Raw genomic sequence first — 16,475 nt, forward strand, 5'->3', positions numbered from 1 at the left:
TAGTAATATAAAACCTTATATAAGAGGGTCGAAGATAGTATTAAGAAACTAAGCCTCTCTAAATAGTAAGAAATAGCTAAGATAATAAATACTAATACCTTATCTTTATCTAAGAAGATTACTTAGATAGCTTAGCTTATAATTATTAATAGAGATAACGATAATAGCTTTAATAAGATACTAACTAAATCTATAGGGTTCTTTAGCTTTAATATTACTCTAGTAATATATAATATAGCTATATCCCTTCTACTTAGAAATAGCTAGATTATCGACTCTAGAGCTAATATCTATATATATAACTATCTAGATCGATTTAAAGGGGGTCTTATAGAGGAATAGAAGATAGTTATACTTAGTAGTAGTAAAATGACTATAGCTAGTAGGAGAACTATAAAGGTTATTATCTAGGACCTTACTAGTAAGGTCTTATAGGTAACTTTACTAGATATATAGTATATCCTAAGCTTTAAGACTAATATCCTATCTATCTTAGAGATAGCGAAGAATAGCTTCTTCTTTAATAGCCGCTATCTAGCTATTACTAAGGATAATAAGCTAGTAGCTATATATAGTAGAAAGTTTAGGCTCTATCTCCTAGAGTATTACTAGGGTAATAAATATATCCTAATAATAAAAGGCCCTCCGATAGCCTTTCCTATACTTAGAACGTCTTAGAAACTACTTATATCTATCGCCTTACCGTAGATCTAGTACCGAAGACTTAGCTATATATATAACTAGTATATTAAGATCCTTATAAAGATAGTTAATAGTATAATTATTAAGGGAGACTTTAAAAATAACTAGCTATATAACCCTAAATAATATATAGTCTATTAGCTTACTAAAATAAAGAAGTAGATCTCTTAGAGGTTAGCGGATAGATTAAAGATATATAGCTAGTTTAGGAGGATTTATTTTAATATAATATAGCTAGAAGAAGTATATAATAATTATAAATAGGTCTCTTATCTACTACTTAAGGATATTTATCTCTATATAGTCTAGATATATAAGAAAAAGAGTAGTTATATCTACGCTATTATTATATTTATTACTATCTATCGAAATTAGTTTAATATAGAGATTAGAGTATTTATTAGTAATAATAAATAGACCCTCGGCTATATATTCTAAGAATAGTATAATAGAGAGGGTATCTTAGTCAAATTTAGTGTTATTAGAACGCCTAAATAGAATAGTTTTATCGAGAGAGCTAGAGGTATTATTATTACTATCGCTAGAGCTTTAATATAGAATATAGGCTTACTAAAGAAGCTTTAGCTAGAGATAGTAAATATAGTAGTCTATTTAATTAATAGGACCTTATAATACTACTAGATAGTAAGGTAATTATCCTATAGATTAAAGCTATATAGAAACCTTATTACTAATAGAATTAACTACGCCTTAACCTCTCGAATCTTTAGGTATATAGTTATAGAGTATATATACACTATTAGAGGATCCCCTAAAAAGATAAGATAGTACTATATATAGAGATAGGGTATCTAGTTAGATATATTATATCGAATATCTAGAAGGTATAGTTACTATATCTTAATACTATTAGAGCTATTAGAGATATTATATTTAATAAGAATATCCGATTCGACCTAAAAGAGTTAGAGAGACTATTACTAATCGATATTCTAGATAAGATACTATAGATAGTAGATAAAGAACTAATAGAAATACCTATTACTAATAATAAGAGCCTTAAGATAGCTCTTATAATACTAGAAAAGTAAAGATTAATACTAGAAAGGTATAAAATAATACTAAAAAGATAAGAAGAATAGAGAGAGATAGAGTAATACTTAAGGAAAAAGACTATACTAAATATCCTAGTTCCTATAATAATAATACTATTACCGACGCCCTCCTATTAACTAATAGTATTAGAGAGATTATTAGAAGTTCTAGGAAGTTTTCCTATAAAGCTAGAGCTACTTATACTATCTCTAGAGATCTTAAACTACCTCGAAGCTAAAAAGATAAAAAGATTAGGACCTAATAAATAGCTTTAAGGAGAGCTTTAAGAAATATTAGAGCTACTAGAAAGATTATAGATATTACTATTATTATTACTATTATCTCTATCGCTAGGATATTATATATATAGATCTCTTATACTAAAAGATATTAGTATATTATTTTCGGAAGATAATATTATTAAGGGTAAGTATACCTATAGCTAGGTATATTTTATATCGATAGAGAAAGATATTATAATAGTAAATAATTAAGAAGACTATTATAAAAGTATTTTATTAGTATTCTCTATAGAAATAAGCTCGCTATAGACCTACTAGCGTTTTTACTATAATAATCTACCCCCTAAACTAATAAACTAGAAAGAGATAATATAGTATCCTTACTAAAAGGGCTTTATTAAAGCTATAATATAGGAGATTAAGATTTTAGATAGAAAGAGTACCTATTAAGAGATTAATAGACCGACGGACTATAGTATCTAGATCTTACTATTAATATAGGTATTTATCTATAAGTTCGATAATAATAGACTATTAGTTAAATATAAAACTAGGATATATATAAAAAGAGATCGCTAGAAGATATTAACTAAAGAGAAATATTTAGCGATACTAGCTATTTAGATAGCTAGAGCTATCTTCGCTCTTATAGTAGCTTTTAACCTTAATACCGCTTAATATAATACTATTAATATATTCCTTAATAGCTAGATTAATAAAGAAGTATATATAGAACTTCCTTTTAGCCTATACCTCCTAGTATAAAGGATAAGGTATTAGAAGCTCTTAAAAGCCCTATATAGCCTAAGGAAATTACTAAGACTCTAGTAGTAAGAAGTATTAAGAGTCTTAATAGCGCTAGGCTTTAGGGTTATTTATAAAGATATCTATCTATTTACTATAGATAGAATTATTATTATCTTCTATATCGACGATATCCTTATCTTTAACTATCTATCTATATATTAGGAAGCTATAAATATAGCTAAAAGCCTTAGAGAGACCTAGGAGCTTCGCTCGATAGGCGAAGCGTAGTAGTTTCTAGGTATATATATTATAAAAGATCGTCGATAGGGTAAATTATAGCTTTACTAGGATACCTATATCTCTACTATAGCTAATAAGTATTATTTAATAACTAGAAAACGCTTTAAAGTCCCTCTAGTTTCTATCGCTAACCTAAAACTATATAGCGAAATAGCTACCGATAAGTAAAGATATAAATTCTTTACTAAAGTTAGTTTAGCGTAATATATTACGATAATTACTTAGCTAGACGTAATAAAAGCTATCTTATATCTTACTTAGTTCCTATCGAACCCTTCCTTTAATTATATTAATATAATTAACTAGGTTGTTACTTACCTCTACTATATATAGATAAAGGTAGTCTACTATCGAAAGCTACCTAATTTAGACCTAATTACTATATAGTTCTTTAGTAATATATTATATAGGGATAACTATAACTAGAAGAGCTTATTAGGCTATATCTATCTAATATATAAAAGACTAGTAGACTAGAAGGCTATAAAGTAGAAGATAGTAATAATAAGTACTACTAAGACTAAATTACTAGTAATATTAGACGCTAGTAAATCTCTATATATATAGAATTATCTATTCGTAGCTATTATATTTACTCCTAGTTACCCTATTATCCTATAATATAATAACTAGTAGACTATTAACCTATTAATAGGCGAATTACTTTAGCTATATATAAAACTCCGATATATTAATATCTACTAGTACTAGCTACGATAGGAGGTTTAAGCTAAATATATACTAGTATAGTAGGTTAAGATATCGGATATAGTAGCTAACGGTCTAACGAAGCTATTACCTCGATAGAAGTATACCGAATTCGTTAGATAGCTTAGTATAGAAGATATTAGATATCTATTAGACGGAGAAACGAATACCTAAGGTTATTAGATAAAGTAGTATAGCAAATTGCCTATAGATATTTTACTAAAGGGGTATATTAGTAGATAAAGGGATATCTTACCGCTAGTAACTGATTAGTTACTACTAGGTTTACACTCGTTTAGTATTTCGTATATAATTAGAGATTAGTCAGTAACTTAGGCTTTATAATAGCCGAGTATCGGCGATACGCCTATTTTATAAGGGGTAGTCTACAGCAGCGCTCCCCCCTGTTTTCCTTCTCAATCAATCAATATTATTCATCTATATTGGTTCCGCTTGATATCATTCGTCGTCTTCGCATACTAGGCTATACAGTATCAGCTTGCCCTGATAGTTTTTTAACGGAAAGCAGTCGCAGAACGAGACATTGGCTGGCTGAAATGTTGAAGATCAATGCACGTCCCCACCAGTACTTCCTCAGCTTTTAGATAAGGGAAAAAGCGGTGAACCCTTGCTTGATCCGAAGACCGTCTGTCTATGCTTCTAGCAGAAAACGGTAGCATTGTGTAACATTGGCTGACTGAAGTAGTTAGAGGGACAGGAAGTAAGCGTTCGGGCTTGCAGCGTGGTGACGTCAGGGAGTTATATCAAAGTCATATGTTCCGTATGGTACCCGGGAATACCTTGAACGTATGGTGTCGGTAACAAAGCATAGCTGTCTGCTAGGAATCAGCTGATTTCTACACCTATACCTATCTCTATTATTTCAATTTGTACCATCAGTACTAGTAAGTACTGAGATTCCGCTACATGGCCTCATATATTTTCATTGAAATTCAAGCAGTAGAAGGTAAGGGGAAGAAGATAGAGCTTATCTGTATTTCCCAAGCAGTGGCTGGGGTATCTCAACCGCGAATCTAGTATGGTAGGTACACATTGTTGCATATGACCTAGACATTTTGTAATAGATGCATGTGATAGACCTGAACCGAGAGATTTCAGGTGACACTGAGGTCAAGGACCCAGACGCGTCATAATCTGTATTTCTTTTTTTTGTACTTAGTTGCTTTCAAGGTGGTCTTGGGCCTTTGCTCAGTGGAAAAAGTTGATCATTGAACATGCCATATACATTCATCATTTATCAACCAGCCCCCATGATCTCCGGCATTTACAAAGTATTCTTTCTGGTAAGTTTTTTTCAAGCAAGCACCGCAAGCTCATTTAGCCTGAGCGACGGACGGTAGGGTCTTTTGTTCTCGGTATGGAAAATATTGGCCAAACGATACCTGCATCCCCTTAGCCGCTATCCTGGCCCGTTTCTTTGGAGCGTATCGAGGGCCCCTTATGCAACCGCCTACGCTCAGGGCAAGCTGCACAAGCGGATTCAGCGCCTTCACGACCAGTATGGGCAGGTTGTCCGTGTCGCACCTGATGAATTGAGCTACCAGAACGAGGAAGCATGGAAAGACATATATGGCCCCTCAAGGAACTTTCCAAAGGACATGCGCTTTTACCACATGTCCAAGAGTAAAGCCCCAAGTGTGGTGGTCGCTCCTGATAGCATCCACGGTCGGCAGAAACGCGCAATTCTCCGTGCATTTTCAGTATCCGCACTTGAGTCTCATGAACGACTCCTGTGCCCCTTTGTGGACACTCTCATTCAAATGCTCCATCCCAAGGCCGGAAACAAGCAGAGAGTCGTAGATATGACAGAATGGTACAATTATGTCATGTTCGACTTTATGGCCTTCGAGCTGTTTGGTGAGTCGTTACACTGCCTTGAAAAAGGGGCCTCTCATACCTGGGTGGATATGCTTTTCGGGTCTATCAAAGCATGGGCCTTCCTCAGCCAATCTAAGTATTTCCCGTCACTTTCCTGGATTATCAAAGCTGCCGTGTTCTTGTTACGTCGTGACCTGTTCCAGCATCGGTCCACAAAGTTCGCCTTCATTTCGTCCAAAGTCCATGAAGACAGCGTGTCTGAATCAAACCATCCTAACTTTGGCACATATATCCGAGCTAGTAATGACCACAAGTCAACTCTATCCAGGGAAGAGATCTTATCTAATTACAGCTTTATGATGATGGCGGGCAGTGAGACTACGGCGACCCTTTTATCGGGTTGCACATTTTTCATACTGAAACATCCGGAGATATACCAGAAGCTTTCCTTCCAAATACGGCACCGCTTCTCCTCTCGGATTGAGATAACATTCTCATCATTAGCCGATATGCCATACCTACGCGCTATCCTCCAGGAATCACTGCGTATGTACCCACCTCTACCGCTTGGTATGCCGCGGGTTGTACCTAAAGGAGGCGCTCTGGTTTCAGGGCAGTTTGTCCCAGAGAATGTAAGTTTTCTACAGTAAGAATTAGAGCTAAAAGATTACTGATATCCTTAGACGTCTGTGGCTGTTGCTTCTTGGGCGGCCTACCAGTGCTCGTCAAACTTTAGGGATCCCCAGTCGTTCATTCCAGAACGCTGGTTAGATACTGATATTGGAGGTGACGATGTTAAAGAGGCTATGCAGCCCTTCTCGGTGGGTCCGAGGTCGTGTCCGGGGAAGAAGTCGGTCACCTATCTTTGTGAACGGTTCCGGGGGTGAAAGGCTGATTCGTCCTATAGACTAGCATTTGGGGAGGCCAGCTTAATCCTAGCCCGATTAATATGGGTGTTTGATCTGGAGCTGTCTCCCTCGTGCTCGAATTGTGCAGATCAACGGGCCTATATAATTTGGGACAAGAAACCACTCCTCGTCAAACTGACGCTGCGCTCTTAGAATGGCACATGCGTGGCGTTGAAAAGTCTCTTTATTAGGCAATTGAAACAAAAGCAGGCTTACATTTATCAATGAGGTGGGAATGAGTGGGAAGGCCAGTTCGAAATACATCAGGATGCAAGGAAATGGAATATTTCTTGCTGAACACGTAGCAGCAATCCGCAGAGGCGAAAGGAAAAGAAATGAGTCGGCTATGGTTGCAAGATAGAGGGGACGAAATAAGGAACAAGGTCGAAATGGCGAGGTCGGTTCTCATGGAAGGGTGGTTGGAGCCTTGTGCTTGTATGGCAGGGTATTGGCATGGAAATAGCCCCCCATTCCTAAGGTCCCACATCACGGCCCGACGACATACATCGGAGCCATAAATTGATGAATCAACCTCTTGAAATTCGGGATTAGATAGTGCAGATAGCTTGCAAAATCTTCAAACTCTGTATTTAGCCCAGATTCCGGCCCGAACTCAACAGTTTCTCAGGCATGGATCCCTACTACCATAGTCTCCCGCGAGACCACTTTTAACAAGGTTACAGAGTATAGTGCTATTATCAGTTAAGGCCACACGCTTCTCCAATTCCATGACTTTATCACCTACATAACCTAGCAGAAAGTAAAAGATAGGAATCGGGGCATTTAGAATCGATCGTGTTCAAATAACTCTCATCTGCTTGATATGGATTACGTATCTTGTTGATATGAGAAACCGGCTTCTAGCAGGGGAAATTGTCGACGCGAGAGAAGCTTGAAACAGCAGGGGCCGCTAGGTAGTATGAATAGCTATACCGAACTTATCCATGCTATTAATCTCCGTCATCGGGGATATCTGTGAGCATTTTTCCCATGCCAGGGAGGACAATCAATTGCGATTCATTATTGGTCCCTCCGACCCAGTTGCGTCTTCAGGCTGCAGGTCGCGGCAGAACCCTTAACAAGCCTTATGCTGATCCTGGCTTCGATATATGTAGTGTAACCCCAAAGGAAACCTTCCCTGTGAATCCATCTCAACTTTCCTTCTTAGCCTACACGGCATGTAAGCTTCTGCTCTTTTTAATTTACCCTTCATCACTCTAATATTGCTCGCTTCCGAAAACTTTCCCTATGCTAAAATGTGCAAAATCCCCTTTTGCCTACATACATTGCACCTTCGGCAGTCTTCCAGTGAAGAATATCCAGGTAGGTGAACTGCCGCCTGAAGCTGCCTAAGCGGCGAGTCGCCCACGGCCAAAATGTAGGCACTAGGTGAGATTGGGGATACTTCTGGCTGTTGTGTGCTTTCATTAATTTTTGCTTTTTGCTTTTTATCTTTCCGAGTCTTTTTCACTCGCGCCTACTCTGTGTATTTTTTTCATTATAGTCGATGCTTAGGTCTCTATCTCTCCTGTCTTTACCATCGGAAATATATATATTAAAACCGGCTAGGTTTCCTTCTAATTATAACAAGACTATAGCTAAGATCAAGGTATAAATCCCTATAACCCTGTACTCTAGCTTCTTTTAATTATACTAACCTCTCTTGGGCTCATATCTAGCACATACGACCATAGGGTGTGGAGAACAGGGCTTCCCGTCCGCTCAGCCGTACTTAAGCCACACGCCGGTCAGTTAGTAGTATGGTGGGTGACCACATGCGAATCCTGACTGTTGTATGTCGAATTCTTTCAGTTTTTTGATTCGTCTGGGAAATTGCCCTTGCTGCCTTAATCTTCAGTCCCTTTCGGGACTTTACCCTGAACACCCTGAATCCCCCTCTATTCTTCACCTGAATGCCCTGCACGCTCTGAATCACTGACATTTCCCCTCGACTAGACCTGCCTTGTCTCGTTCCATCCTTACCTACCAGGACACCCTTAGGACAATCCTAACAAGTGACACCCCAACGGTATTCAGAGCAGTCTAGCTACATAGATACCTGCACACTTCGTCTATCTACATAGGTCCAAAGGTTCCTACAGACAGATCTAGTATGGCATAAGATATTCTATGAAATAAAATTGAGTCAGAGTCAGGAGTTTATAGAATGATGTGCCCACAGGCCGTAAATAAATGGAGTGTCTAAGGGGTAAGTAATGTGTTCCACGTGTCTTTGAGGTACCACTTTACCACTCCTCCATCAGTTTCCTTTCAAGTTGAAGCATTTTTTCCAGAGCTTCCATGAACCTTTCTCCCTCTGATTGTTCGAGTGGCAGGAGAGGCTTGCGCGGTGCAATTCCATAGCCGTATATCTTATTCAAAGCGTATTCTGGAAATAGTCAGCAATATTTCGCCTCAAACCCCAACAGAAACATCTTACTCATCGCCCGAATTCCCCCAGGAACTGCAGCTACATCCGCCCTAGACAGAATTGCCTGTATTTCCTTGGCTTCCTGCGCCTCTTTCTCGGTCGGAGAGAGGGTATTGAGCAGAGTCCAAAGTCTCACAGAGGCCAGCGGCGCGAAATTAGGTATGCCACTGACGGTTCCATGGCCTCCACATTGCATCCACGGAGTGAGGTCTGCAATCAAACCATCCAGCAGAAGGAATGGGAATTTCCGACTGAAAGATATAGAAGGATTTTCGGAGATCGTGGCATTCAAGCGAAGCAGTTTGCCGATGCTACCACCACATCTAGTTACGAATTAGCACTGAGAGAGGAAGAATGATATCACAAACCAAGCCAAACTCACGTTAGTTTCACACCACACAAGTTCGGCGCCAGTTTCATGACTGCGCTGATGACTTCCGACGACATATCTTGGCCACCGGCATTGGCAGGGAAGTTGTAGAGTAGCAATGGAATCTGTGATTGTATGAGCAATGGGCGGTACTAGCATTCACTCAGTGAGTCGTAATAACATACTGGCGATGCTTCACAAATATCAATGTAATATTGAATAACTTGTTCTTGATTCGTATTGAGACTTGCAGCATAATAGGCAGGCAAAATCACCATTCCCGCATCTCTGCATACGGTGAGTGAAAGATTCATGATGCTGTCTTCGATGATGTATGACTGACGCTCCTGCCTTCGCCGCTGCATGAGACAACTGGATTGTCTCTCTTGTACTCAAGCCTCCAACTCCAGCAACAATCGGCGTCGTTTGGAGCCCAGCTTCATCTAAAGTATTTCGAATGAAGTGGATAAGAGCCGTTCGCTCATCGAAACTCTATTCCCGTTTATTAAAAAAAGTTAAATATATGGTTAGTTTACGTACCAAGTGCACAGCTTCTCCCAATGATCCGGCACATACTGGGACTTGCAAATCGAGGTTCATTAGTATGCGGCTTCGCATTCCGTCCGCAATGACTTACTCATGTCCTTCGTAGCCAGATCTAGAAACACGGGGTCAGGACTTAGACTTTCAAAGGTGGATTTCAACAGAGATTCGAACTGACTGAGAAGATGTTTCTTATAACTCTCATAGTCGATTTCTTGATTATCATCGAAAAATGTGGGCAGTGGCGCATAGATTCCGGGTCGGAGCGCTCGCGTGGCGCAAGAATTGGCCATAACAGTTATTGTCGCGAAAAAAAGTGGCTTGATTGCACGTTCTTTACCTTTTGTCTAGTTAGGATTCCATACTCTGGCCCAGCAGTGACTCGTCTTCTTATCTGTCGGCAAGGTCGGTATCCATCCCGACTTCGCGGGCCTGATAAGCCAACAACTGCGGCAAGGTTCCGATAACCCCGCGCTGTTATCAGAGTTTGGAACGGGCTCGAGTTCGAGGGTTATCGCAACAAGTAATCGATGGCTAAATACACCCCCAATGCCTTCTGTCTTTGCAAAAAGCCATACTCACTTTCTATCTCATCACAACTTCATCAATATGATCCAGGAAGAGGTATGAGATGGCGTTGAGAAGGAAACCCCGATTTCAGCAAGAGACTCCGTACTGATCGAGTCTCTCGTATTGTCAGAAAAAGCCAGAGATAGGCTATGATGCCAATGAAGTGCCTGTTGATACGGGCATGCTGGAAAGTAAATATATCAATCATGGTCTTCAACGACAGCTAAAGGTGCGTACGGGTGGACCTCACAACTCCTCATTTTGCATGACACTAACTAGCATCGCACCTAGCCGCGTCATCTGTGAGTCTCAAATTTCTGGGAGAAGAGTATCCCAGCTCTGACAAAGTGTTAGACAAATGATCGCAATTGGAGGCGTCATCGTAAGTTATCCCGATCTCTACTTCACCATGCAAGAGCTTATGGAGTCATTAGGGAACTGGACTCTTTCTGGGAACTGGAACTGATTTGCAACATGGTGGTCCCGCCGGTTTGCTTCTTGGATACTGTATAATGGCATCGCTACTGTACTCGGTAATGGTAAGACTGGCGACTATATGCTCACACTTGAGTTTTTGAATTGTCTGACGTGAGTGGACAGGTCGCTCTTGGTGAAATGGCCTCGCAATTCCCTATTCCAGGGGGCCAATTTGCTCTAGCCAGTCGCTTTAACTCGCCTGAGCTTGGATTTGCCATGGGTATCCTATTTTGGTATAAGTATGTACGCATCACTTCCAGTCTTTCATAAATCTTGGAATCTAACAAAATAATTTAGCTATATTGGTATGCGAAGAGTATTTGCAATCACGTTCGTCAATACTGATTCTTTTAGTCGTTTTGCCGGCTGAGATCTCAGCCGCTGCCGTTCTTATCACATATTGGACTCCAGCAGGGCAGGCAGATTCAACCTGTACCACCGGAATCTGCAATAATGCGATGTGGGTAGGGCTCATGCTGATAGTTGTGGTATGTTGTGAGTACTCCAAGTAAGGAATTATGGATGTTCATACCTGAATAGTTCCTCATCAATTATGCTGGGACGCGCATCTTCGGCGAGATAGAATTTTGGTTCTGTTCAATAAAGGTATCAACCACTTGCCTCAGAACTTGATGTCTTCTTGTCTGATGCAAAAAGCAGGTTTTAACGATTATTGGCATGATAATTGCTGGTGTGATAATCAGCGCCGGTGGAGGCCCCAATCACGAAGCAATCGGATTCAAGTTCTGGAATGAAACAGGCGGCTTCGTACAGTACGAGGGCATTGGTATGATACCCCTTCGACCTCAAATGTCGAATCGTGACTAACAGAATGTGCTTAAAGGGGGAGCCAAAGGCCGTTTTCTAGGATTTTTCAGCGGTTTGTGATCTTCCCGGTCTTTCCTGAGATTCATATTTCTCACGCATGACAGTATTGATTAATGCGGCTTTTGCGTTCATCGGGTCTGAGATTACCGCAATTGCGGCAGCTGAAACATCCAATGTATGATCTCCGATCCATATAAGTCGCCTTTCAGGCTGACACACAATTCCTCACAGCCACAAAAGAACGTTCCTCGAGCCATCAAGAGCGTTTGGATCAGACTTGTTCTGTGTGAGTTGCGCTCACATGCAGTCTTTTGTACTGACACTGACACTCACATTTCATGATTCAGTCTACCTTTGCAGTGCTTTTTTGGTAAAATCATTTTGAACAAGACCTCTCAAGATCACATACTTACAATCACAGATCGGTCTCCTTGTATCCCCTTCAGATCCATCTCTCAGCCTCTCTTCGACGGCTGCTAAGAGCCCCTTCGTTATCGCATTTGAGGTAGATATTATTTTGAACAAAACCAAAACAGGTAATCTTTGCTGACCTAATGATTCAGAATGCTGGAATATCCGTGCTGCCATCCATCATAAATGCTGCCCTCCTTACCAGTGCTTGGTCTGCCGGTATTGCCGATCTCTTTGTGTCAACGCGTGCCTTGTTCGGGCTTGCTTGCAGAGGACATGCGCCCAAGATATTTTTGAAGACCCGAAAAGATGGTTTCCCCTGGGTCTGCTTCCTGTTTAGCGGTGCATTTGCGTTCCTCTCATTTATGGCCGCCGCCTCGGGAGAAGCGGGCAAGGTCTTCGGTTACTGTGAGATAAGAAATTCCTTCCGTGACGCAAGTATTATCTTTGTGCTAACACGGTCAAAGTCGCGAACATGACTGCGATATGCGGCATGATCTCTTGGACTGGTATTTTATGGACCAGTATCCGTTGGAACAAAGGTTTGAAGGCGCAGGGCATCGACCGCCGGACCTTGCCATACAGAGCACCTTTCCAACCTTACCTCTCTTACTGTGAGTTGGTCACAACGATATGACATATTGGGGTTGGCTCTAATTTTTCATACGCGTCAGATGGAATGTCGGTCTGTATTCTGGTCATCATATTTGGTGGCTTCAGTGCGTTCAGTGAGTGTGCATCTCACCATAATTTACCATGAATACTAACGAGGTATCAAGTTCATTCTTTTGATGTATCCTCTTTTGTCACGACATACTTCCCTATTCCACTTTTTGCGGTGCTGTTCTTTGGCTACAAACTCTGGAATAAGTCGAAAATGGTCGCCTATTCAGAGATGGACTTTGTCTCCGAGTCTTCGATGGAAATACCCGACAATGTAAGTTATGCACAATCCAGCTTCTCTATAGCTATATAGCTAATCTAGCGCGGCCTAGGAACTTCCCAAGAGTACGTGGCAGAAGATATCGGAAAGAATTTGATTGGTCTTGTCTTCTACAATCGAGAACCGATGGAATTCTTGTACTGTTTTCACACGTTTTCAACCTGAGATTTTACTACATAGTGCAGTGGCGGATCTGGATGCAATTAATTGGTTATTATTTGACAGGTGGTTCCTACGATATGTGGGTTTGTGAGCTGAGTGCTACTGCATGGTGCAAAGTGCAACTGACGCTGCGAAGTTTATGTAAAGACGGGCAAACGCCCTCCATCTTGTAGTATAAGTAGGCCTCACGGGCATTATAGGAATAACACACTTCTCTCATTTTCTCTTTCTCTGCAGGTTCCTGCGCTGATGTGTCCTTCGACCTTGTGATTGATGATCCTGACAGTTATTCTGATGTGGTGAGTGCGACCCGGTGATCATTACTCTCCATCTCGACCCGTCTATACCGACCAGACTCACTAGAGCGCCCCCTATTGGATAGGTAATTGTGGAATAATTATTTACTATTTTCGTAATTTTTCTTCCCCGAGAGTCGTTATTTCAACTACTAAATAGTAGGGGGTGAGCTTTCTTGGGCACGGCGATCGCAGTTAAAACTTGCCGTTTTAATCTTGCACAAGTCATCTCAGGCAAACTTTGCAGAGCTGAGTACATCAACGCATTTTAGTGGTCGATGAGAAGCGAGATTCAATAAGTGGGGGATAAGATCATTACAATCCCTTATCTACCCACCAAAAAAAAATGGGCTGAGCCGACATGTAGTCTCAAACGAAGATAACAGCTATTTTTATTCTCGTTTTCTTATCAAACGAGCGTGGATAAGGAGTCCGCCCCGCTTACCGCTGATAAGACGCGGCAGTGGTCCGATTGTCGGCTTGCGAGCCGTATGAGCCGCAGAATGTCCTTTGCGCACAATTGTAAACATCTCATTGCACTCAATAGAGATTCCCTACTCCGTAAACACCGCAGAGCTCGATATGGTAACCCTATATGACTTGGTGATCGTCAATGCAGTCGTGGTCACTGCCAGTGACATAAGGTAAAACGAACTGTCTGAACTCGAGGTAGCGCAAAGTGGCTAACGTTATGAACGAAGTACATGCTGTATTGGCGTCAAAGATGGAAAGATACGCGCTCTTGTTGATTCGTTCAGCAATGAAGAGTTAGCGGGGGCAGAGTTGATAGATGCCGAGTACGCCATGCCGTGCTCGTCATGAAAAACAATGAGCTAATCTTCTACACATAGAGGCGCCTACGTGATGCCCGGGGGCATCGATGCTCATGTACACCTGTGTCAGGACTTAAAGACTGGTATGTCAGCGCATGACTTAGTCTTATTCCACTTACCTGGTCTCACAAACGTTCCTAACTATAGGACCACATGGCCTCGGGGGGGAATGTGCCGATAATTTTGAAACAGGATCTCGGAGTGCTGTAGCTGGCGGAACCACCACAATTATTACATTTGCAACGCAGACTCGGGCAGAAGAAGACCGTAGCCTCATCAAAGTTGTCGAGGCATACAACTCGCGCGCCGAGGATACGGGCAGCTACGTGGACTATGGATTCCATATCATCATCGTTCGAAACGATTCTGACGTTCTCGAAAATGAACTTCCAATCTTAATCAAGGACTGGGGAATCAGTAGCTGCAAGCTGTTTCTGACGTATGAAACGCAGAAGCTTACTGACTCACAGCTACTCGATGTTATGTTTGCAGCCAGGAAGAATGCAATCACCACTGTAAGTTAGTATTTGCTTTTTCAAAACTCGCAGTTGCTAATTATGCAGATGATACACGCCGAAAATGGAGACATGATTGAATGGCTAACAGGTAAGATATAATACTTACCTGCGTGTAAGCTTAGACTTACCAAAATATAGGAAAGCTTGAGGGCAAGGGAATGGTTGGTAGGTGCCCATATGGTTATATTAATCAATTCTAGAATCTCCCACTAACTACTAGCAGCACCCTACTACCACGCTTTGTCACGTCCGCCACTTGTTGAGGGAGAAGCCACAAACAGAGCGATTGCTTTGGCGCAGCTAATCCAAAATCCCATTTTATTTGTTCACGTCGGATCAGCAGTATGTCACCAGCACTCCAGGGCTCTGATTACATCATTAGCTAATCCCAACAGCTTGGAGCGTCCAATGTTCGGCGAGCACAGACGATGGGTTTGCCGGTTTATGCTGAAACATGCCCCCAATACTTTCATTTAACGTGGAACGATCTTGTAAGTTGGGGTAGTCTGATTCAATGAGCTCTTCAACTGAGAACAACGATAGAAGCGCTTTCATTCGCCGACATGCTTTGAGAATAGCAAGATGATTTGCTCGCCTCCTCCTCCCCCCAGCACTTCCGATCATGAGGATCTTTTTGTGTAAGATTGAGTTTTTCTCATTTGGGAAACGATGTATACTGATTGATTGCAAGGGGTCTCTCAAATGGCACATTCACCATCTACTCATCAGATCATTGTCCGTTCCGCTACGACCACCCCCATGGGAAGCCATCTGGTGTGCTAGAACATCCTGAAAGTATGGAGGGCGAGGTACCCTGTGAAGGTGAAGATCTACGAAACTTACTAGATCGGAAGGGGGGCGCATTTCGCTTCATTCCAAATGGTATCCCTGGAGTCGAGACAAGATTGCCCTTGTTATATACTGGAGCACTTACAACACGCCGGATCACGCCACAGAGATTTGTTGAGTTGACATCTACTAATCCTGCTAAATTGGTAATGATGGGCCTTGGAAATCTGAGAGATTTGAGTGACTGACTTTTCTAAGTACGGACTTTATCCGAGGAAGGGAGCTCTTATGCCTGGATCTGACGCAGACATTGTTATTGTAAGTTGTTTTGCACAAAACAACCATGGAACTTTGGACGATCGATTCTTGTTAACAAATAACTTCCACGATTTAGTGGCACCCTCAAAAGACCTTCTTACCATTTCGCCTGAAAAACTCCATGCTGCACCACAATGTCGATTGTAAGTAACATTGATACCTTTCGTGCTGTTTAGTTACGATACTAACAAATTTTATCGAAGACACCCCATACGAAGGCTTTGAGTTCGTCAACTGGCCTCGATATACGATTCTTCGCGGGAAGGTCATGTGGGCAAATGGTAAGATATTGGGCAGAGTACGCGACGGACAGTATGTGAAGCGTGGTCCCAGTCAATTAAGCCAGACCTCACCTCGAGCTGATCCAGATCCCCGCCGCGTAGCGACCTGGCTGTATGAATAGACAAGCATTGCCCCAACTGAGACACAATAATCTAGTGACGATCGTTCTTTTTCGGTAGCATTTCAAATGTATTTAGACCAA

The 16,475-nt window shown here is 41.2% G+C and overlaps 4 protein-coding genes across 4 annotated transcripts; 3 read left to right on the forward strand and 1 right to left on the reverse strand.

Annotated features, from left to right (window-relative positions):
• Positions 1–5,026: 5,026 nt before the first annotated feature.
• Positions 5,027–6,555, forward strand: N7482_010156 (cytochrome P450; the record flags this gene model as incomplete). Its single annotated transcript, XM_056692280.1, has 4 exons — positions 5,027–5,059; positions 5,117–6,226; positions 6,278–6,415; positions 6,502–6,555. 4 exons carry the CDS (start codon positions 5,027–5,029, stop codon positions 6,553–6,555), a joined length of 1,335 nt encoding a protein of 444 aa, XP_056538237.1.
• A 2,193-nt stretch (positions 6,556–8,748) lies between these two features.
• Positions 8,749–10,139, reverse strand: N7482_010157 (dihydrodipicolinate synthase family protein; the record flags this gene model as incomplete). The annotated part of the gene is made up of 7 exons (XM_056692281.1): positions 8,749–8,891; positions 8,943–9,256; positions 9,316–9,428; positions 9,489–9,591; positions 9,647–9,795; positions 9,844–9,884; positions 9,941–10,139. 7 exons carry the CDS (start codon positions 10,137–10,139, stop codon positions 8,749–8,751), a joined length of 1,062 nt encoding a protein of 353 aa, XP_056538238.1.
• Positions 10,140–10,774: 635 nt separating this feature from the next.
• Positions 10,775–13,172, forward strand: N7482_010158 (Amino acid/polyamine transporter I; the record flags this gene model as incomplete). Its single annotated transcript, XM_056692282.1, has 17 exons — positions 10,775–10,798; positions 10,851–10,955; positions 11,017–11,132; positions 11,191–11,198; positions 11,248–11,381; positions 11,434–11,499; positions 11,551–11,680; positions 11,738–11,773; positions 11,826–11,896; positions 11,953–12,007; positions 12,069–12,091; positions 12,143–12,226; positions 12,285–12,540; positions 12,600–12,746; positions 12,807–12,860; positions 12,912–13,069; positions 13,128–13,172. 17 exons carry the CDS (start codon positions 10,775–10,777, stop codon positions 13,170–13,172), a joined length of 1,512 nt encoding a protein of 503 aa, XP_056538239.1.
• A 910-nt stretch (positions 13,173–14,082) lies between these two features.
• N7482_010159 (uncharacterized protein) lies at positions 14,083–16,394 on the forward strand (the record flags this gene model as incomplete). The annotated part of the gene is made up of 13 exons (XM_056692283.1): positions 14,083–14,177; positions 14,235–14,330; positions 14,385–14,449; positions 14,514–14,881; positions 14,930–14,972; positions 15,023–15,049; positions 15,108–15,226; positions 15,280–15,375; positions 15,428–15,522; positions 15,576–15,879; positions 15,932–15,991; positions 16,068–16,134; positions 16,195–16,394. Coding segments are annotated over 13 exons (1,635 nt in total), but the record flags the coding sequence as incomplete, so codon positions are not given.
• Between the last annotated feature and the right edge of the window lie 81 nt (positions 16,395–16,475).

This window comes from Penicillium canariense (assembly GCF_028826845.1).
Source record: "Penicillium canariense strain IBT 26290 chromosome Unknown utg000008l_segment0_segment0, whole genome shotgun sequence".
Classification (NCBI taxonomy): Eukaryota; Fungi; Ascomycota; class Eurotiomycetes; order Eurotiales; family Aspergillaceae; genus Penicillium; species Penicillium canariense.